The sequence below is a fragment of the Salmo salar genome, chromosome ssa14 (assembly GCF_905237065.1).
Source record: "Salmo salar chromosome ssa14, Ssal_v3.1, whole genome shotgun sequence".
NCBI lineage: Eukaryota > Metazoa > Chordata > Actinopteri > Salmoniformes > Salmonidae > Salmo > Salmo salar.
Genome location: NC_059455.1, coordinates 27401593 through 27424316, shown reverse-complemented (window position 1 = coordinate 27424316; position 22724 = coordinate 27401593). Strand labels below are relative to the sequence as shown.

The 22724-nt window shown below is 45.3% G+C and overlaps 1 protein-coding gene and 1 non-coding gene across 9 annotated transcripts in view; both read right to left on the bottom strand.

Moving 5' to 3' along the window:
• The window catches only part of LOC106569186 (laminin subunit alpha-3), a 117702-nt gene that overhangs the window by 12215 nt on the left and 82763 nt on the right, over nt 1-22724 (bottom strand). For all 8 annotated transcript variants that reach the window (XR_006758779.1, XM_014140273.2, XM_014140270.2 and 5 more), the window contains 34 exons: nt 22414-22615; nt 22002-22128; nt 20941-21080; nt 19559-19674; nt 18036-18247; nt 17715-17919; nt 17319-17463; nt 16986-17126; nt 16456-16617; nt 14526-14627; nt 14316-14399; nt 13948-14178; nt 10962-11075; nt 9695-9813; nt 9365-9546; nt 9178-9231; nt 8913-9064; nt 7117-7227; nt 6870-6981; nt 6399-6566; nt 5929-6125; nt 5619-5735; nt 5346-5500; nt 4350-4491; nt 4127-4226; nt 3906-4022; nt 3609-3779; nt 3146-3297; nt 2646-2861; nt 1409-1557; nt 1147-1309; nt 899-1026; nt 291-438; nt 53-151 (listed from right to left, as the gene is read on the bottom strand). Coding sequence is in view for 7 of the 8 variants with exons in the window: in XM_014140273.2 (XP_013995748.2) it covers nt 53-151; nt 291-438; nt 899-1026; nt 1147-1309; nt 1409-1557; nt 2646-2861; nt 3146-3297; nt 3609-3779; nt 3906-4022; nt 4127-4226; nt 4350-4491; nt 5346-5500; nt 5619-5735; nt 5929-6125; nt 6399-6566; nt 6870-6981; nt 7117-7227; nt 8913-9064; nt 9178-9231; nt 9365-9546; nt 9695-9813; nt 10962-11075; nt 13948-14178; nt 14316-14399; nt 14526-14627; nt 16456-16617; nt 16986-17126; nt 17319-17463; nt 17715-17919; nt 18036-18247; nt 19559-19674; nt 20941-21080; nt 22002-22128; nt 22414-22615 (4933 nt within the window). In the remaining variant the exon portion in view is untranslated. The remainder of the gene's footprint in view (nt 1-52; nt 152-290; nt 439-898; nt 1027-1146; nt 1310-1408; nt 1558-2645; nt 2862-3145; nt 3298-3608; nt 3780-3905; nt 4023-4126; nt 4227-4349; nt 4492-5345; nt 5501-5618; nt 5736-5928; nt 6126-6398; nt 6567-6869; nt 6982-7116; nt 7228-8912; nt 9065-9177; nt 9232-9364; nt 9547-9694; nt 9814-10961; nt 11076-13947; nt 14179-14315; nt 14400-14525; nt 14628-16455; nt 16618-16985; nt 17127-17318; nt 17464-17714; nt 17920-18035; nt 18248-19558; nt 19675-20940; nt 21081-22001; nt 22129-22413; nt 22616-22724) is intronic.
• trnaa-ugc (transfer RNA alanine (anticodon UGC)) lies at nt 13863-13938 on the bottom strand. The gene has a single exon. It is a non-coding gene; the product is annotated as a tRNA-Ala (tRNA).

Genomic DNA, 22724 nt, shown 5'->3' with positions numbered 1-22724 from the left:
AAAAAGATCGAACAGACCAATTATTCCACCCATCTAGTGCCAACTGCCTTACCACTGGGAAGACTTTGGTGGTGCTTCGTGCTGGTTCTCTGAGCAGGTTACTGTGGATGACAACGTAGCCTCTCTCAAACGTCACACTGTAGTAGTTGTACTACGAAAAGAAGGAAACAAGCAACGTTAAACACAGCCAGTGGACAGACTGACAACAGTACAGAATTTCAACAGCTATTCAGGTGTCATCAACTTTACCACACCAAATGTTTCCCGGGTAGAAAGAACGAGTAGCCTACCTCATTTCCAATGTAGAGGAGAAGCCCATTCTCTGAGCGAGTGGAGATGATCTGGGTCAGGAGGAGGGTGGACACCATGACACCTTGGGTGGACACCTTGGCATAGCCAGTCCCCTCGAAGTAGTCAAACACCACTGGCTGCATATACCTGGGCACAGGGGGATTCAATCAGAAAAGGGTTAAGGTTAGAAGATGTAAAGACTCATAACTACCTGGGTGTGAGGAAAACGATACGTTTTCAGATGCTACACTAGATGTGCGCGAGCAGAGCACGAGCCACTTCATTAAGTGTTCTCAGGCTCGGAAATAGAACTGAAGCCTAATTTTACGCTGAGCAGTGCGAGCCTCTCACGGAGCCGTGCTGCTAAAGCCCAGGTTTCATTGAAATGAATAGGAGCGTGTCACACTGTGAAAAGGTTACATGTCCAGTGTAAATAGTCTAGCCACTTAAGACGTTTAGCAGCCAAGTGACTGACAGGTTAGATTAATGTATAACAAGGACTCTAAGGCATTTTGAATATGGGACCTTTAGTCTTTGTTGTCCTCTGATCCAGAAGCATTATCTCCTGTCAATAACTCATTTTGGCTTTCAGTAGCTCTAAACCAACCTCTTGCATGGAGTCTCCAGGTTGATCTTGACAGCCTTCTTAAAGTTGTACAGACTGATGAATCTGTCGTTGAAGGTGGACAGCTCGATGCATCCTTTATAGTTTGGGTAGTTGAGGGAGGCTGGAGGCTATAGAAACAAAGCATATTCGGGAATAATAAGACTGAGAATGTTTCAATAATCAGGAATAGAGTAATGTCATCTAGGAACTGAAATGTTCATTTCCAGTCAATGTTTTGGGGTGCTTACAGTGAAGTTGGAGGGATAGCCCCCGACATAGAAGACCACGTCACTATGGTCCAGGTTCAGAAGGTTCCTGGTCAGCTCTCCTTGCTTACTGCTGGTCTGAGGAGGGTCCGGGTCATTAGATGTGAACAGTTTGGTGAGGATCACCTGTGCGTCTTGGTAAATTCTAAGAGATTGTAAAAAAGGTCAACGTTAGATCAGGGTTACTCACTCAAATAACATTTCCAATTCCTAAGACTTGAGATGGACGAAGGTATGGTTTTACCTGTGCAGGTCCACCTTGTCAAAGAATGCAGGCTCAGAGGGAGACCTAGTGATGTAGTCTGTCTTGATCTCATACTCTTCTCCGTTCAGCTTGTACACACAGAACAGCACATTCTTTCTCAGGGCCATGCCAATGTAGTCTTCAGATGACTGTGGAAAAGAGAGGTGAGGACCGTCAGTGGAAGCATTTCCAACCACAAGCAAACTGTCAAATGTATACGGTGCCATTATTTCAATAGAGAAGTATACAAATGGTCCTATATAACAGGACCCAGTGTGGCTCAGTTGGTAGAGCATGGTACTTGCAACACCAGGGTTCCCACGCGGGAGCAGTATGAAAAAGAATGATAAGTGACTGCTAAATGACTCAAATGTATTAGGAGGATGGCGACTGAAGTGCCAGAGAGAGTTTTATGACCATAAAGCAAATTGCCAAATTTTCACAAGGAGAACAAAGGACTACAAGGGCCAGGTTGTGTCTTGTCTAGGGCTGCAAAGCTGCTGGTAATTTACCAAAGTTACCGGAACCTTCAGTAATTTTGGTCATTAACAGAAAATCTATGGCAATCTATCGTAACTTTGGTAATATATACTTGAACAACTTAGAAAAAGGTATGTGTCCACACTGTCTATGAGTTTCTATTAGATAGACCATATGGTCCAAGAGAAAATAGAACGAATGAAAAAACTCTTCCAACTATTTATTTTTTCACAACTGCCACCAGTTTGAGGACCAAACATTGACTTCAAATACATATTGACATAGTCAAATAAATCAAAGTAAAAAAAAAATATATATATAATAATAATAATAATAATATATATATATATATATATATATATATATGTGTATATAGAGAGAGAGAGAGAGAGAGAGAGAGAGAGAGAGAGAGAGAGTGAGTATTCCATGCTGAAACACTCATATTAAACACCAATGGTATTCACTAAGTTGATGGTTTATATTTAGGATAATATTTTACAGCATTGTAAATCAATTTTAAAATGATTTTAAATTATTATTTTGTATATTTTCATATGATAATCCCACACAGAGGGCCAGAGATAATTACAGACACCTGTGATAATCTGAAATACCCAAAAGGGCCACTAGATGTCTTGTGATAGATTACATAAAATCCTTGAAAGATACCAACATTCTGGTAGTGTACTTGTAAACTTTGAACGTTTTAGATAATATACCCTCCCTTTGCAACCCAAGTGCTGTCCAGTCCACTCACGTCTTTGTTGCCGAGGTAGAGTACGAACATGTCTCCCTTGTCTGTGGTGGTGCTGTCCTGTCTGAGTCTGCGTGCTCCATCCCCTCTGCTGTTGTCGAGGTTCACTGGTCTCTGCAAGGACAGGGACAGGGCAGTGTATGCCTTCAGGTCCTCCATGTCCCTGGGGGGACGCAGCTCCACATGGCCCTCACCATTGAACTTCATGGGGACCACAATCTGGAGCGACAGGGGGAGGAGATGAGGAGAGAGGTTCTACATGGTTAAAGGGATCAGCAGTGTAAAGTTAAATCATTGTTTTCCTTTATGGGAATAACAACTGTCCAACAAATGATGGTACATATTCATCAAAGGGCTCAGTCAAGACCTCGACCTGCAATCCTTTCACTTGTATACTGTATGGCCAGTGGAAGGGGAATAGGTAATACACAGTGGGTATATCTGGTGGGGTGTGGACCCAGGGTGTGTGTGTGTGTGTGTGTGGGTGTGTGTTCTGTTCTTACCCTGTTGGCTGCGTCTCTAGACTGCTCGATCAGCTCCTTGATCCTCTTGATGTTCTCTGAGATGTTGGTGACGGGGGACAGCTGAGAGCTGAGCTCTTCCACCTCTGAGATCTTATCCTGCAGAGACGGGATTGTGTTCAACAGATTCTTCACTGTGGATGGGGAGAGAGGGAAGGGGGAGAGGGAGATACAGAGAGAGAGAGAGAGTATAGTTAGACCTTTTAACCATTTTACACCTGTAAAAAACACACAAAACAGGCAAAGAGTGGACAAACATCGCTGTACATACAGTACTGTACATGCATGGTAATATCAGCAAATAAGACAAGTAGTATTAATTCAACCTTTATTTTCCAGGTGAGTCCCATTGATACAGGATATAAATCTCTTTTTACAAGGAAGCCCTGTCTACGGGTGCATATTCCCTCCATCCTATGCAGACGTTAGTGGAGTGATCCCTCACCTGACTTGTTCACATCATCCATGACGCTGCTGAGGTTGGAGTCAGAGGGCATGACGTTGATCTTATCCACTTCCTCTCTGATGGCATTCAGTCTGTCCATGGTGGTGCTAGCCGTATCATTGGCTGACGCGGCCTTGCTCTTCGCCTCGTCCAACATGTCTCCTATGTCATCTGACAGGAGGAGAGAAGAGAGGGAATGAGGGAAGGAGGAGAAGGGTGTATTCCTCCACTGATCAGTAATTCTCTAGAATTTGAGCTGATCTATCAGACTTCCTCCTACTATCTGAGCCGGTTTACCTCTCTTGATGTTGTTCAGCTCTGCCTGAGCGTCCATGAGGTCCTTCTCCAATGCTTTCTTCTTCTTCTCTGCGTCCTTCAGGCGTTTCTTCTGGGCTGTGAGGTGATCAGAGGCCTCTGTGGAGTCAAACCAGAGTTTAGTTCAAAGTCATTTAAGCCACATATATTTGGTTGGCTCCCTGCCAACTCTAAAAACTCCATTACGACTTATAGCAACATACCTTTGAGATCTTGTTCGGCATCCTCTGCTTCCCTCAGTAGGTCGTTCCCGCTGTCTTTCAGATTCTTAGCTCTCTTTGTCAGGTCCTCTTTCTTCACATCCTATATTGCAAATTAATAACAGAAGTTTAAGAAGGTAAACCAAAGCCACATCAGCTAAAAGTTGAAGTGCTGAGGATTCATTATCTCTGTGATAAGGGTCTAGTGGCTGGACTGTGAACTGACCTTTAGGGCCTTGTCAGCTGCATCCTTGGCCTCCTTGGCTGCCTTCTCTGCAGCGTTGACTGCATCTGTGATGTTCTTGTAGGCCTTAATGGCGTCCATGGCATCACGCACATCAGAGCGGCCACTCGAGTCCCTCACAGCACTGTGACATAGGAAGATAGAGAGAGGAAAGGAGGGGGGGTAGAGAGAGAAGGAAGGGAGAAGAGAGGAAATGAGGAGAGAGAGGGGGTAGAGAGAGAAGGAAGGGAGAAGAGCAGAAAGGAGGAGAGAGGGGGGTGGAGAGAGAAGGAAGGGAGAAGAGCAGAAAGGAGGAGAGAGAGGGTAGAGAGAGAAGGAAGGGAGAAGAGCAGAAAGGAGGAGAGAGAGGGTAGAGAGAGAAGGAAGGGAGAAGAGCAGAAAGGAGGAGAGAGGGGGGTGGAGAGAGAAGGAAGGGAGAAGAGCAGAAAGGAGGAGAGAGAGGGTAGAGAGAGAAGGAAGGGAGAAGAGCAGAAAGGAGGAGAGAGGGGGGTGGAGAGAGAAGGAAGGGAGAAGAGCAGAAAGGAGGAGAGAGAGGGTAGAGAGAGAAGGAAGGGAGAAGAGCAGAAAGGAGGAGAGAGGGGGGTGGAGAGAGAAGGAAGGGAGAAGAGAGGAAAGGAGGCAGAGCGAGAGAGTACACAGGTCAACACACGCATCTGGATTTTCAACAAAGCAGAACAACAAACATGCAGCCTCTGGGGGATCTATCGGATCGCAGATCTATCTGGCATGACCCACTGAGGATGGAAACCACCCAACATAAACATCCCTGTTACAGAACCACAACGCCTGGCTTCTATAGTAGGTCGATTATACTGAGCCTCTATTGCTCTCATTAATTGTGCTGAGCTATTATCTGGCATCTTTTGTTCTATCCTGTAAAATTTATATTTTTAACAATATCTGGCGACTTCCATTACCTAAAACACAAAACGCTTTGAACTTGAGCTATAACCCAGGACCCATATCCCTACAACTCACTCCTGTAGTTCCTTGGCCAGCTTGGCCAGGTTCTCAGCATGTTTCTCTGCTCGCTCCACAATGTCCTCTTTGGCCGCGGCCTGGGACACAGCGTTGACTTTCTTGGTGAGGTCAGTCCTGGCCCCGTCCAGTTGGGCAGCTAGCTGTTCATACTCCTGGAGAGAGGAGCAAGACAACAGGGTCACAGTGTTTTTACAGTCTTTTATGTCCAACAATCAACATTTCATAAAAGGGGAACCCTGATGTATTGTGATGGCTGGTCTGTGTGCTTACTGTCTTGCTGTCCTCCAACATTCTAAGGAGGTCCTTTGTATCCTTCAACTGATCTTCTGCCATGGCTATCTGGTCCTGGACCTTCTTACGCTCTTTCCTCAGATCTTCCATACGTTTCTGAAGAACAAACACGATTCAATTGGTTAAGAGAACATTAAGCCAACGGAAATGTAATTGTGGAAACAATACTGACACCAACCATGAATGAACCATAGCAACGGAGACATGGTTACTGCACACACTAACAGCCTATACATGACTTCATAGTACCATCATGTTAGAAGTCTGGTACTGGGACTTTTATTATTACCAGTATGTCTTCCAGTGCCTCGGTGTTGAGTCCATTCTGAGAGTTGGCTTTCTTCACCATGTCCCCAGCCTGTTTCAGCGCCTCCTCCAGGTCCTTCAGTTTAGCTGCATAGTCCTTCAGCAGACCCTTCACCCTCTTGGCTGCTGCCTCATTCTGGTCATACTGCTTCGTCACATTGGCCTTGATGTAGTCCAGCACTGGGAGAGAAGAACAGATTCGAATAGAAATAGAAACTCACATTCTCGACTGAAGATTAAAAAAAACAATCTCGCTATTTTATTTGGATGCTGATGGTATCAAACAGTGTAGTCATCGTTATTGTGATATTAGGCCTCTTATCTGTATCCTAGATCAACCTAATGTGGTAGTGTTCTCCAACATCAGACGTTCCATATTCTAATGTTCTGAAAGAAAAGCTTTTAGGGATTTTAAGAGTTTGTGTTATTGAATGGACCAGGAAGAAGTCTTACGTTTCTGGGCTTCATCCCTCTCTTTCTCAGCTGCGTCTTTTTGTGGGTTGAAGTTCCTCTTCTCCATCTCCTTCACCATGCGTTCCGCCTCAGATAACATCTTAGCCAGGTTCTCACTGGGCACCACACCACCACTGGAACCAGACTCTTTCAGCTGCTGTAGCAGGGCTACACCCAATACACACATTCAGGTTTAGATACAAGGGAGGGGGGAGAAAGCAACAGAGCGAGAGATAGAGAGAAAGAAAGAAAGAAAGAAAGAAAGAAAGAAAGAAAGAAAGAAAGAAAGAAAGAAAGAAAGAAAGAAAGAAAGAAAGAAAGAAAGAAAGAAAGAAAGGAGAGGGTGAGAGAGAAAACAGAGGAATAAAAGTCACAATAAAAAGAAAGAGGATAAAATGGATAGAGAGAGACAGAGGTGGCCAATGAGATTTAAAAAGTAAAAAGGTGAGTAAACAGGAATGTTTTTTTTACCCAGGATCTTCTTGAGCAGATTCTTAGCTTCAGTATCCAGGTCTTTAGCTCTCAGATGAGTCTTACCCACATCCTCCAGGACTCTCTGGGCATCCACAGCCCTGTCACCTGCCTGAATGGACAACACACACACACAAACACATATTAGCTCTCCACAGCCAGCATACACACACCAAAACATATGCACAATTTCACGCACTCATGACGAACCCTAATAAAAAGACATCAAGAAGTTCCAGTCCAGTACCTTGCCTTTGAGAGCGTTGATATCCTCGTTGACACTGAGAGTGTCCTGCTCTAGTTGGCTAACCTTGGGCTTCTGACTGTTCACACTGGAACTGAACTTGTTCACCAGAGACTGTGGAGAGAGCACACAGCCTATTGTTCAATGCTTTATTATGACATGAGAGGGGGAGGGAGGGAGGAGGTGGAGCGAGAGAGAGAGAGAGTCATGTTTACTGTTATTTTCTGATTGCCAAAGCAAGTGAAATAAACAATGTAAACATATGTTTCCCATGACAATAAAGTCCTTTGAATGAGAGAGAGAGAGAGAGAGAGAGAGAGAGACACAGAGAGAGACAGCGAGAGAGAGACAGCGAGAGAGAGAGACACAGAGAGAGACAGCGAGAGAGAGAGAGACAGAGAGACAGAGAGAGAGAGAGAGAGAGAGAGAGAGAGAGAGAGAGAGAGAGAGAGAGAGAGAGAGAGAGAGAGAGAGAGAGAGAGAGAGAGAGAGAGAGAGAGAGAGAGAGAGAGAGAGAGAGAGAGAGAGAGAGAGAGAGAGAGAGAGAGAGAGACAGAGACAGAGACAGAGACAGAGAGAGAGAGAGAGACAGAGAGAGAGAGAGAGAGAGAGAGAGAGAGAGAGAGAGAGAGAGAGAGAGAGAGAGAGAGAGAGAGAGAGAGAGAGAGAGAGACAGAGAGACAGAGAGAGAGAGAGAGAGAGAGAGAGAGAGAGAGAGAGAGAGAGACAGAGAGAGAGAGAGAGAGAGACAGAGAGAGAGAGAGACAGAGACAGAGAGAGAGAGAGAGAGAGAGACAGAGAGAGAGAGAGTTCCAGTACAGTGGGATCAGGTTGTTGACTCCTCAGGCTGTTTGAGAGGTTGCTCACATTAGCGTATGCTCACATGGAGTGTAGGAGCTGCTGATATCCCACACGTGTGAGTTTAGCTACAACAAGTCCTGACCAGACCACGACCACTTTCTGACATGTGTTGACCCACAGCTCTGGGACAAACTGACTGAGATCAGGAGGATTCTGAAACATTCCAGTAGCTACACACCATCTAACACTCTGTGTGTGTGTTAATGTGTGTGTGTGTGTGTGTGTGTGTGTGTGTGTGTGTGTGTGTGTGTGTGTGTGTGTGTGTGTGTGTGTGTGTGTGTGTGTGTGTGTGTGTAATAATATTTACATTCTATTTATATACATGTATCTACTGCTGTACAACATTTTCAATCATTTTTGTATTTTTGAATATTGTGTGCTTGTTGACCTTTACTGCATTGATTGATAGGAACATAAGTGTTTCACCACACCTGCCATAACATCTGCTAAACTGTGTACGCAACCAATAAAATGTCATTTGATAATATTTTGGATTGTATGTTTCTGGTTTTAAAGAAGTCCTCATAAGGATAGTAAAACAAGGACAATTGGGACAAGTGGGGTTACCTTGCCGGTCCCCCACACGGACAAATGTTATGCGTAGGGGTTAGGTTTAGGGTTAGGTTTACAATTAGGGTTAGAAGGAGGGTTAAGGTGAGGTTACCGGTTAGGGGAAATAGGATTTGGAATGGGAATCAATTGTTTGGTCCCCACAAGGATAGTAAAACAAACGTGTGGGTGTGTTGAAGTGTGCGTTCGCACACACACAAGTGCATGTGTGCCTGCGTGCATTGAGAAGTAAGTGTACACTGTGTGTGTATGTAAATGACTATGTTTTGAAGTCCTCTCCCTCCCTCTCTGTGGCCTGTGTAGCCAGAGTGCATGGTGCTACACTTCATTACAGTAACAGTACATATAGGCCATTAACGCATTAGTACCTTGGTCTCTGTGATGGCATTTTCCAGCTTCCTGAGTCTGTCCTGAGAGGAGGCGGAGATACTGGCGCTATCCAGCTGAGTCTTAATTCTCACCAGCTCCTCATCCAGACGCTGCAGGTCGTTTATTAAGGTCTTGGCGCAGTTATCACACTCTGAGAACCACATAGACAAGCGTAATCAATAGTTGATCATGACGAGGTAGGTGCCCCCATGTCCTGTCCTGTACTCTCATTGGACCCATCAGACATTCACAACAGACACTAACCTTGGCACTGCTCGTCAGTGTTAGTGTCCCCTGGCTCCAAAGTGTTCTTGCACACTGTAGAAAGAGCAGAATTATGCATTCATGATATAAAAGTAACTACAATGCCATTTCAAAAATAAACAATAATAATCAACTGAGAATAAAGCTATACCAATACACTCAATGTCTCAGTAACATCAACACTCACCCCCAGTCCTGGAGTCACAGCTGTTTCCATAGCCGTTACAGTCACAAGGCCTGCAGCTTCCTCCAGCTGTCAATGGATCACCGTAGTAACCAGGGGCACATCGTTCACACCTGTCTCCTGTGTAGCCTTGTTTACAAACACACTGGAACCCTCCAGCAGCCTCTCTGCAACCCACTGCAAAGCTATAGTGGAATGATGAAGAGTACATTTAAACAGTTGAATACTGGGCCAACGACAGTAAGTCATGATACCGTACACAGGTTTGATTCCACCAAAGAAGCATCTAATATGGTTGACCTTGCCACTGATTGGTTCTTTGGTGACACTGACCTGTTAGCTGGCACACTGAAGGGGCACGGGCACACCCGGCATGACCTCTGGGCAGCGTCTCCATAGTAACCCTCTTTGCAGCGCTCACACCTGTCTCCAGCCGTGTTGTATTGGCAGTTCTGTCCACAGGAATAGTAGAACACATGGTTAGAGCACTTGAGCATGTCAACAAGAGAATCTAAATAGTAGAGTCTTAAAGTAACAGAGCTGTAATCCATCATAGTGTACACGTTCCTATCTGTTTAGACAGTGAGGGGCACAGGGTAGTTCTGTGCTCTCGTAGTAAATAACCAAGTAACAAAGAGAATCTATAGCCTCACTAATTTAATGAAAATACCCTAATAAAGACCATAGTGAGTGTAAACATACTTTGTCCTTTTGTGGACATAACCACACTGCCATACCCCACCACAGGGTAGATCTAAACGTACATGACATAAATCCTATTTTTACCACAATGGAGGGTGATTGTTTTTATGAGAGAGGAGGATGATGATAGGGGGATGCCAAACATTTCTGTTCTAATCCATCCCAAAAAGTGATTTTGATGGACATTCACTGCAGAGAGAGAGTGTGCTCAGCCATGTGCGTCTGTCTGTCCGTTGCGCTCTGGGTTCCACAGGCCTGGAGAGAGGCACAGGCCTGCTCTTGAGTGGCTTGTGAAAGATGAGTGGAGATAGAGAGACGGAGGGAGAGAGAGAGAGTGAGCGAGAGAGGGTGAATGAAAGAGATGGCGCGAGAGTTAGAGAAGGAGGGGGAGCGAAAGAGAGGGAGGGATGGAGAGATAGAGGGAGATAAGAGAGAGAAAAAGGGAGAAAGAGAGAGAGGAGAATATAGAGTGCTGCGTGGGCTTTTAGAGATCTAGAGTTTCACCCTCCACTCCACCCTGCCATCCGTGACAGAGGGAGACAGATGAAGGCTCCCCTAGGGGCTCATGTAGACCCATATCACATTTATATGTGATCACATCTACTAAGGCAGACACACATCAGCCAATACTTTAATGTGGTCAGCCTGCTATGGTACAGAACAGAACAGTATGTGAGCACCCAGGTAGGGTGGGATGCCCATGGGGAGCCCACAGAAATGCCCAGTGGCATGGGTAAGATGTCTAGACTATGACTGATGACTGGACTGTGGACTTACATGGAGTCAGATGGGATGACTTAGGTATTGCACAAGACAAGTGGTGTACCTTCATATACGGTTATGGTCACTTCACTCTTTAGTGCTGAGTCAGAACCTGTGTGTGTGTGTATGTTCTTACCAGGCACCCCCCAGTCCTCTCGTCACACTCGTTGGCCAGGCCATTACAGGAGCAGGGCACACAGACACCCAGGTAGGGCCCACTGCCGTCTCTATAGTAACCGGTGGCACATTTCTGGAACAGAGAAACACAAACATCAGACATGAATACAGACACATCAAATACATACAGTAGATACAGCAATACTTCATGGAAAATCAGAGCTTTAAAAGTGATGTCTAGCTCAATGGGACTCAATGGATGAATAACAAAAAATATGACAAAGCCACACAAGTTCTATCACAAACAGAACACAATCCTAAATACACGTTTCAAAACAATACACTTAATTCCCACACAGAAGAACACTTTGCCATTCAAAGTGGCAGTGTTTGAGTAGAGAAAGGCTGTCTGAGTTTACCTTAGCTAATCTTCCTAGCAACAGAGAATGACTGATCTCACAAATGTCCCAAACTGTCCCCAGGTGGGGTGTGTCGCCAGCACCACGCTGAATACAAGACACCACACCACACACCACCGCCAAACATACCCTTTGCTCTGTAAGATAACAGTCTGGAAGTCAACTGATTTCCTACAGGTCTAACTCATGCACAGAGCAGCCACACATACATTACAGACAGTAAATCCATTTGTAAGCCAGCAGACTTCACCACTGCCGGACTTCCATAGGTTTACCTGGATCTGAGAGCTGGAACCTTGGTCGTCAAAATACGGATACTGAACAGTCTGTCCTCTGTCATTCACAGAAGGGTACTGGATTCTTTGGGTCCCCTGATCATTCACAGAAGGGTACTGGATTCTTTGGGTCCCCTGATCATTCACAGAAGGGTACTGGACTCTTTGGGTCCCCTGATCATTCACAGAAGGGTACTGGACTCTTTGTCCTCCCTGGTCATGTATTAAAGTATAATCTATTCTCTGTGCCTCTCGGTCATGCTGTCTGGGATAGCGGTTCCTCTCTCCCCTGGAATATGGTCTGTGTCCTGCGCTGCACAGTCCCAGTAAGGTTCCCCATAGCAGGACCTGTAGTAGCATGTCTCTCCCTCTCTGGTGTCTGTGTACACTCGTGTCTGACATCACTCCCGTTTAGTCTGAAATAACTCCCTGCTCTCCCTGCCTCTGCCTCTTAAACACACACACAGACTCACACGTAGAGGACACGCCCCTTCACTCACGTACAGCACCTGAGTCAGTGCCACAGTCAGAGCAATGTAGCAACATGTGCGCACACACACACACACACACACACACACACACACACACACACACACACACACACACACACACACACACACACACACACACACACACACACACACATACGTGCACGTCACACACATTTATTCTCATAACTATTTTCAAAAATACAACTTCGCTTAAACTAACAAACAGTCTAAAGGAAAATCCTAATGTTGCTAGGGTGTGGCTCCACCTGGGAGACTGAATGACTGTGTTTTTGATGGTGTGTGTTAATGTGTGTCCATAGGGTATCTTTGTGAGCATGCCAGTGTGATTGTGTGGTTCTGTGAATAATACTCATAGACCTCCAGACAGTACAGAAGATCACTCACACCTAGAATACACACACACACATTGTGTCTGTCTGGTTGAGGGTGGTGAGTAACACCGTCCCAGGTTGCCAGATACCATACTGGCTATGTGTCAGCATGCCTCTCCTTTTATTACTGCCGCTGGGTACATATTATCCATTTCCTCTGAACACACCTGATTACAGGATGTTGATGTCTCACACACACACACACACACACACACACACGCGCACACGCGCACACGCCACGCACACACGCACACACACACACTAACACTGCTTAGAGCACAACCACAAAATGGGGAAAAACAACTCAAGTCAAATGAAAATCTACTGTAAAGTCATCAGGACACTGTTGCCAGGTAACAAGACCACATCTTCACTGTCAGCCGCCCATCCCTAGGGGTTACACACCGAAAATGGTTTCATTTGCATTCAATTTAATACGTGGATTTTCAGGGGGAAAATGCTTCCATCCAACTTTTCCTAATTGGAGTTTGAGACCCAGCCATGCACTAAACACCCGAAGGGGAAGAATTCTGTTTAAACTTGATGACCATCGTACTGTACATGTTTTTTATTGTATTTTAACTGCTGTTACCATGCCACAGTGGAGCAGTTTACAGCAGTAGTTGAATGTCTAATATTATGTCATGGTGATTGTGCATCTTCTCCCTCTGCCTGGGGCTTGGCTGATGAACTCAGACACACACAAACACACACATGGTTTTTTCCAGGACATTCCACACAGGGTTGTTTAAACCATCGGCTCTTCGATGGGCTGAAGGGTTTTTCCTCTGCCTGGCAGTGACCTCACTCACCCCGGGCGTGGCACCATTGTTTGGGCGTGTCACAACTACAACCCCATAGCGAGGAGGGGAGTTCTCACTCTTCTCTTTTCTAAAATGACTAGACCTGTCAGTCGTCACTTCTCCCTCTCAGCCCCTCCTGTATTCTTTCTCTCTCTATTACCGTCTCCTAATCCTTTTCGCTCTCCCACTGTCTTTCCCACCTCTTTTTCCCAATCCCAAACTGACCCTTAGCTCAAGCCCCCAGCCCTGCTTGTTGTGCATCTGAGAGCTAAAAGTCCAACTAGCCTTGGCCATACTACCATTTCCAAAATAAGACTCCAAGGCACCTCAGGAGTACTCTCTTCAAATCTTTAACCATATTGCTTATGCCTATATGACCCCTGTATATCAATATGAAACACCTAGGGGACTTGGAGTGAACGAGATCATAACATTTTTTTTTACATTTTTTGTCATTTAGCAGACGCTCTTATCCAGAGCGACTTACAGTAGTGAATGCATACATTTCAATTCATACATTTTTTTTTTTTTTTTTTGTACTGGCCCCCCGTGGGAATCGAACCCACAACCCTGGCGTTGCAAACACCATGCTCTACCAACTGAGCCACAAGGGGCCGTCTCAAACCTGGCAGGAGTCTCCTCTGTAGACAGGGGAACAGGCACACTGCTCCACGGTGCTGGCAGGGCCCCCGGCCCCCGTCTCTGTAGCCTCCTCCAGGCCCACCTCCCCCAGACTGAGTCTCTGGCTCTGGGTGAAGTAAAGAGCCCGCACCCTCAGAGCCACCAGCCCAGCCAGGACCACCATCAGATCCTCCCTGGACACAGGCCGGTTGGTGCCGGCGTGACGCCAGTTCCCCTGCACATAACACACAGATAGGTATTAGTTAGGGAGTGGAAACTTTGAAGTGCTTTAAAGGTGTTGTTGACAACAGATAGAATGGAATAAGGACTCAGCTTGACCACTTTTTAGGTAGGAAAAACTGTTTTCTATACCTCCACTAGCTGGACTCTGCCCTGGTGGAGTCTGTCTGGTTCGGGGGTCTTTGGGGCCATGTGGACCAGGGCCATCTCCTTGCCCTGAGGACATCACAGAGAAACAACACTGTGTTACTCACAACAGGAAGTGAGTTATATACGACTTATACACCAATAAGAGAGATGTCATAATTAGCAGTGAGTGATGATATGTCATACTGTACGTACACGGAGAAGGACATCAGGTCTGCGGTCCAGCAACGACATCCCCTCACTAGGAATCCCAAATGACTTGGCCTGGTAGGTCAGGTAGCCCCCATAGGAAGACACCTGAGACAGGAGCAGAGCATACCGTCAGAGTCACTGGGACTGAACTATAGAAATAGAATGAATAGAACATTCATGAATGACTTAGCAATCATTCTAATTCTATGGTCTGAATCAGTGCAGAACTAGGGGGTATATTACAAAGCAGGAACAAGGAGTTTTTTATTTAATTTTCTTTATTTAACCTTTATTTAACTAGGCTAGTCAGTTAAGAACAAATTCTTATTTACAATGACGGTCTACCCCAGCCAAACCCTAACCCAGACGATGCTGGGCCAATTGTGCGCCGCCCTATGGGATTCCCAATCACGGCCGGTTGTGATACAGCCTGGAATCAAACCAGGGTCTGTAGTGATGCCTCTAGCACTGAGATGCAGTGCCTTATACCGCTGCGCTACTTGGGAGGCTGGCCTTCTAGGCAAAGTTGCAAAGAAAAAGCCATTTCTCAGACTGGCCAATAAAAAGAAAAGATTAAGATGGGCAAAAGAACACAGACACTGGACAGAGGAACTCTGCCTAGAAGGTCAGCATCCCGGAGTCACCTCTTCACTGTTGACGTTGAGACTGGTGTTTTATGGGTACTATTTAATGAGCTGCCAGTTGAGGACTTGTGAGGCGTATGTTTCTCAAACTAGACACTAATGTACTTGTCCTCTTGCTCAGTTGTGCACCGGGGCCTCAAACTCCTCTTTCTATTCTGGTTAGAGCCAGTTTGCGCTGTTCTGTGAAGGGAGTAGTACACAGCGTTGTACGAGATCTTGAGTTATTTGACAATTTCTCGCATGGAATAGCCTTCATTTCTCAGAACAAGAATAAACTGACGAGTTTCAGAAGAAAGGTCTTTGTTTCTGGCCATTTTGAGCCTGTAATCAAACCCACAAATGCTGATGCTCCAGATACTCAACTAGTCTAAAGAAGGACAGTTTTATTGCTTCTTTAATCAGAACAACAGCTTTCAGATGTGCTAACATAAAACATAAATCCATTTTTTTTTTAAATCTGCCGTTTCCAGCAGCAATAGTCATTTCCAACATTAATAATGTCTACAGTGTATTTCTGATCAATTTGATGTTATTTTAATGGACAAAAAAAAAGGGTTTTTCTATTTATTTTTAGGACATTTCTAAGTGACCCCAAACTTTTGAATGGTAGTGTATATATTGTATATTTAAGATAAGCTTGAAATGGGCATGGTCTAATTGACTCAGCAACCAAAAACACACATCCAAGTTGAATTATTTCTGGTTGTTTATTGAAGTTCGCTGGATAACTCATAGATCCTACTTTGTAGTGCCAGGTCAAAGCACCATTGGTTAGGCTCTATGGCAGCTGCTAAGACTGACTCCTCATATACTTTTCCTGTTAACACTGAATTCACCACTAAATAACAATTGATCAAATGTTAAAGCTAGAGTCCTTAATTAAAACAATAAAGCAATCGCCACGCCTCTGTTTTGGTAAAAAAGATGAGGGATGGGCCTGGAGAAATGTAGCCACTCTCAACTTCATAGGCAGAGCTACGGATGCAAGGACTGACCATCCATGATATTACAATGATAGTTTTAACGCTAGATAGTGTTTGTTTACATTTACATTGTTCACAAACATTGGAGCAAAACAAGCTTATATTTTGGGTTCTGTCGGTGTATGACAGTTGAACTAACCTCACGAGCCCAAAAATGGATGTAGTAACTAAGGATTCTAGCATAAAATGCTCAAGTGTAATATAAAAATACCTTCCAAATATTACTGAAACATATCCTCTTTATTAAACTGAACTATTCTATAAACAGTACATGTGCTCCTCCTGAGTCCCACTCGCTCCACTCACCCTGTCTCCCAGGTAGGATGGAGGCGCCACCCAGTGGAGGAGCTGAGTAGTGCCAGGCAGCTCCTGTATGTCTGCTACCACTGTGTTACTGGATGGGTTGAGGACTGATGCTACCTCCTCCTGGTCAGCTCTCTCCAGACGCCAGCCACGCATGTCCACAAACTAGTGGAAGCGGATGGAAAGAGAATTGTACTATATATAATAGGCCTGTGATTAGGTGAAATACCATTATAGGAAAAGAATAGCATGCTGTGGTATGCAATGGAGCGCAATGGGTTTATGTTCCGCAGGTGTGGCAAAGCTGTGGGTATATCCAGTCTATGGAATTTGGGTTGTTGCAACGCTGGTCATGTGGCGAGATAAGGGTTTGTTGGATCATGTGTCTGAACAAGTGCAGTAATAATAACACGCCATTTTAGATTTCTTTAGACCAGAAACCCAATAATGTATCAATGAAAACGCCTTTAAATCATCACACACACATATACAAACACACAACCATACAAATGCATGCACACACACACACACACCTTCCCCCTGCGTTTGCGGGTGCTCTGACACTGGCTGTTGGCTCCAAAGCAGAAACAGCTGATACAGCCCCTGGGGTGGGAGGGGTCAAAGTGGAAGGACCCATCTCTACAGGCATCACAGCGGGCTCCCTGGACGTTTCTCTACAACAACAGAAAAAAACATGTTAAACTGCGAAAGCCAGTGGTCAAAATATTGTTATGGCGTACGTAAACACTTAAGGGAATTATATTGCAGTGTACAGAGTCTTCCTATTTATAAATGTACACATACAGTACTGTAGATAATCCTTCTTCCTTTTACAAGTAGTATATTAATGGTGTATAGTCAGTCACCTTGCAGAGGCACTGTCCTGTGTCAGGGTGGCATACGTCTGTTGTGACCCCTCCCTGGTTACAGCTACATGGGAGACACTCAGGGAACCTGTAGAATCCTGCAGCGCACCGGTCACACTGGCGCCCCCCGATCCTGGGCTTACATCTAAACACACACACACACACACACACACACACACACACACACACACACACACACACACACACACAGCATGTCAGAACAGAGTCAAATTTAAAGAGCTATGGTCACACTTACATTTTTAGTGGAGGGAATAGGCATATACGAATAAACACACAATAATCTAACAATAATTTACAACCACCACATATGATACACAGTGGCATTAGCGACACATACAGTATGGTGTATGTCAGATCAGACAGAAGGCCACTCACATGCACTGTCCGGTGTCGCGGTCACAGTCTCTCCCTGCGTTGGGCCTGACTCCGCTGGGGGAGCAGTCACAGCCCTCACAGCCCACTAGAGGGTGGTAGCTGAACGTCTGGCTCTCACACACATCACAGGCTGGCTTCACTGTCTGGGGCGGACAGATACACTGACCTGTCACCTCGTGGCACAGCCGCTGGCCACACTCACACGCTGAAGGGGACAGAGGATAAAGACAGGTTAGGGTAGGACACTGTGTGTGTGTATGTGTGTGTGTGTGTGTGTGTGTGTGTGTGTGTGAGACATTTTAGTAAGTGAAATCCACTCACGTTTGCAGTAGGGGAAGCCGTAGTATCCTGTGGCGCATCGTGTACACTGTCGACCGATGACATGGGGCCGACAGGGACACTGGCCCCCTACAGGGTTACAGGTGGGCCCCGTGGCTCCTGACTTATCACAGTAACAAGGCAGGGCCCCATCACTGTAGGCTGCTACCAGGGAGCGGGTCGAGACTTGGCAGAACTGGGAGGAGGTTCTGGGGCTGTGGGAAGTTGGAACAGGACGAGAACATTCAGGTCAGGGGACAATCAAAAAAAGTAATTCTGAAATTCTCTAGTTATAGTTTTTACATCCATACATTTAAAGGTAAACACAGCAAAATTGCCAAGAGCAGCACCGTGTGGCTCAGTTGGTAGAGCATGGTGTTTGCAATGCCAGGGTTGTGGGTTTGATTCCCACGGGGGGCCAGTATGGAGAAAAAATTAATGAAATGTATGCATTCACTACTGTAAGTCGCTCGGGATAAGAGCGTCTGCTAAATGACTAAAATGTCAAATGTAAAGATATTGAGATGAGTGAGACGCAAGACTTCGCTCTCACACAGCCACACACAGTATCTGCGCATGTGCACGGGTTCGCCTCACGCTGTTCAGAGCAAAGTAGCCAGGGCACCAAAACAGTGGAGTTGTTGTGAAAATGTACCCACTATGAGGTTTAGTTTCTGCATATATGTCAAATCGCTGAGTCTACCTTTACAAACTATTTAATACATTTTTTTTACTTTTATCCTTTTTCTCTGCAACTTCGTGGTATCCAATTGGTAGTGACAGTCTTGTCTCATCGCTGAAACTCCGTACGGACCTGGGAGAGGCGAAGGTAGGGAGCCATGCGTCCTCCGAAACACGACCCAACCAATCAGCACGGCTTCTTGACACAATGCCCGCTTAACCCGGAAGCCAGCCACACCAATGTGTCAGAGGAAACACCGTACACCTGGCGACCGTGTCAGCTTGCACTGTGCCTGGCCTGCTACAGGAGTCGCTAGAGTGCGATGGACAAGGACATCCCTGCTGGCCAAACCCTCCCCAACCCGGGCGACGCTGGGACAATTGTGCGTCGCCCCATGGGTCTCCTGGTCGCGGCCGGCTGCGACAGAGCCTGGACTCGAACCAGAATCTCTAGTGCCACAGCTAGAAACTGCGATGCAGTGCCTTAGACCACTGCGCCACTCGGGAGGCCGAGTCTACCTTTAACATGTATTGTAAAAGCTTGGAAATTATTGGAAAATTCGCCACTGATCAACCACTAGAGGGCTTTACTAAGAATAACATCCAAGGACTGTATTGTGGATGGGATTCTCTAGGACGGATATTCTGGTAATATATTAATGTAGGAAGCAAATACCTCAAATATACTTAAGTTTCAAATAAACATCAAATTATCCTACAATATCAATTATACTCATTCATCTAATCTTCAAATCACTCAGCAAAGCAGTTGAACCCATTCCACAAGGCAGGTTGTTTTGCTAGGGCTAAGTCTTGAGAACACGGTCAGTGAACTGAATACTTACTCTATATAAAAGCCTTGACCTTCACACTGCCTGGTGAAATCAGATGATTTATCCAGTGGCATCTCTTTCAGTAGATCAGGGGTGTAACTATCATCAGGAACCACCAAGATATAATCCTGAAGAAGCGGAACAAAACATAACAAATCTTGTTAAAACCAAACAATGCTGTAGGCTTATCTCTCTGAAATACTTCCACTTTGATACTTATCATAGCTTAAGAAACGGTTTTATCTGACAGACGTTAAATTGACAAAATGTATAAAAACAAACAAAAGACTGGGCATTTCAGTGATACGTTGAGCTGTTTTGTTATTGTTGGTCTGCAGTGGGAGACTAGGTGGGGTATGCCGCATTATAAACTGGGTGGTTTGGGCCCTGAATGCTGATTGGCTGACAGCTGTGGTACTGTATATTAGACTGTATACCACAGGTATGACAAAATATTTATTTTTACTGCTATAATTACGTTGGTAACCAGTTTATAATAGCAATAAGGCACCTCGGGGGTTTATGATGTATGACCAATATAGCACGGCTAAGGGCTGTATCCAGACACTCCTTATTGCTTAATTAAACACCCTACAACAGGGGTCGGCAACAGGAGGCCCGTAGCCCAAATAGGCCCACAAGTGATACGTAATAATAATAAATATTTTGTTTTGGGTGAAAGAAAATACTCAAATCAACAGGAATCCAGATAAAAGGAAATCTGTCCCCAAGTATTCCCACAAATAAAACAAATAGACGTAGGGTATGTAATCTTGTCTCAATGTAATTTTTTTTCAAATACAATTTCTTTTTGGGCTTAAAATTGGTAAATTTGCAGTGTACAAATGATTAGAATTATGTTCCGGACCCCGGTCATCTACTCCGACCCAAAAAATTGTCCCGCGTCTGAATCTAGTTGCCTACCCCTTGCTCTACAGCAAATACAAACTGAGCTGTGTTTCACTTTGTTACTAGGTTGGAAAGCTCTAACAGTGTGGAGTGGGGTGTTGCCAGGTAGAATACAGTACCGCATTGTTGTTGTTTGGGACATTATATAACACGGAGGAGAGAGTCTCACAGTGCCAACCTTGTAAACCTCTAATACAGCCTAAATTCTTGGCTCCTAAATTACACTACAGGCATCACCACACAGGCCTAGTCTGGGTTTTCTTCAAGACAGGAATACCTGTTCACCACCTTACAGTATTGGCAAAGATGATCAACTGACAAACTGTCTCTGTTCTCTTCTATTATCCACATTAACATGCTGCTTGAAATGAAGCAACAATTTAGGCATGTATTCTAAGTGGTATGCTAGTATAGACATTGAACATAGCCAGAGTAAGTAATTGACCCAGTGACCATGACTGACCAACAAATTGTATGTGACTGACCAGAGTGAGAGTCTTCCCGGGTGGAACCTTGAGAGAGATGGCTACGTCTTGCTGGGGAATGTCCAGAGCAATGCGCCTCTCAGCGATGACCACCTTCCTGCAGCAAGAGACACCAGGGCAGAAGGAGGCGTTTACAAAGCCTGGGGGGAGAGAGGGATGTGGGGGAGGAGCAGGGTCAAGGTAAAGGAGCGAGAGGGAGGAGTAGAAAGAAGGAAGGACATCAGTTGCGCCACGCGGTAATCCCTCCCCATCAACCCGCTAGAAGTGTGTCCGAGGCCTTTGATCATCTTGTCATGTGGGGCGCGAGTCAGATGCCTAATCTGCTCTTAAAAGAGAATCACCCCCAGCAACAGAGACCACTAGAACCCCCCCCAAAACCTTTCCTAGATAAAAATACCATAGAATAGGGAACTAGCTACTATGTTCATGACAATTGACATCACATTGATATCACTCATATCTCCCTCACTAGCTTTAAGCACCAGCTGTCAGAGCAGCTCACAGATCACTGCACCTGTACATAGCCCATCTGTAAACAGCCCATCTATCTACCTCATCCCCCATACTGTATTCATTTATTTATCTTGCTCCTTTGCACCCCAGTATCTCTACTTGCACATTCATCTTCTGCACATCTACCATTCCAGTGTTTAATTGCTATATTGTAATTACTTCGCCACCATGGCCTATTTATTGCCTTAACTCCCTTATCTTACCTCATTTGCACTCACTGTATATAGACTTTTTTGTTTTCTTTTGTTCTACTGTATTATTGACTGCATGTTTGTTTATTCCATGTGTAACTCTGTGTTGTCTGATGTGTCGAATTGCTATGCTTTATCTTGGCCAGGTCGCAGTTGTAAATGAGAACTTGTTCTCAACTGGCCTACCTGGTTAAATAAAGGTGAAATAAAATAAAAACATTCATTCTTTGTAGATTTCATTACATCTTGGATGGTGATGTCGGGAGTTAGTAAGATCCTGGATCATATACACTCTCTATCCAACCATATCTATCTGGGTCAACCTCTTTATACACCTACATTGCGCACCAAACTCACCAGTCCAGGTGCGTCCAGCCTCCACCCGTACCTCTACAGGGAAGGTTGTGTGTTCAGGTTGACAGTAGTGAACCACAAACACATACCTGCCAAGAGCTTCCACCCTGGCACTGAAACTGATCTCAGTCTGGAGAAACACAACACAGGATGAACACATGTTGAGAAACATCCTCTGGTCAATACCACAGAGACAGTATACGATAAGAGATGAGAGACAGTATGTTTGCATAATTTGAAACATGCTCATTATCTAACATACAGCTATAATATATTTAGAACTATAGATGTCAGAGTTACTGCCATTAATGTTAGTGAAGCTGAGGGCTTCATGTCTCAAGCCCCACATGCTTTCCAGTGCCAGGTCCCACTCCAAGCAGCAGCACCTTTATGTGGGCCATCTCCATGCATGTACCTGGGGAGATTTTAGTAGTACCCCTTCACTCTGAACTCCAGGGAGAGGGAACCCCCCTGGCCCTGACTGTCGTCTCTGTCTCCACTCCTCAATCTCCCTCTGCTGGGGGACGACCCGGTGGGAGGAGAGGCGCCCGTCACGAGCTGCATCCAGAACCAGAGCTGAGGAGGGCCTGTCATACTGGCTGGGAACACAGTACTGACTGGAGGGAGGGATGGAAGGAGGGATGAGAGGAGGGGGAACAGAACAGATGAGGAGAAGGTTGGTTAAAGCTATTGTGAGGGTGCGTCTAAAATGGCACCCTATTCCCT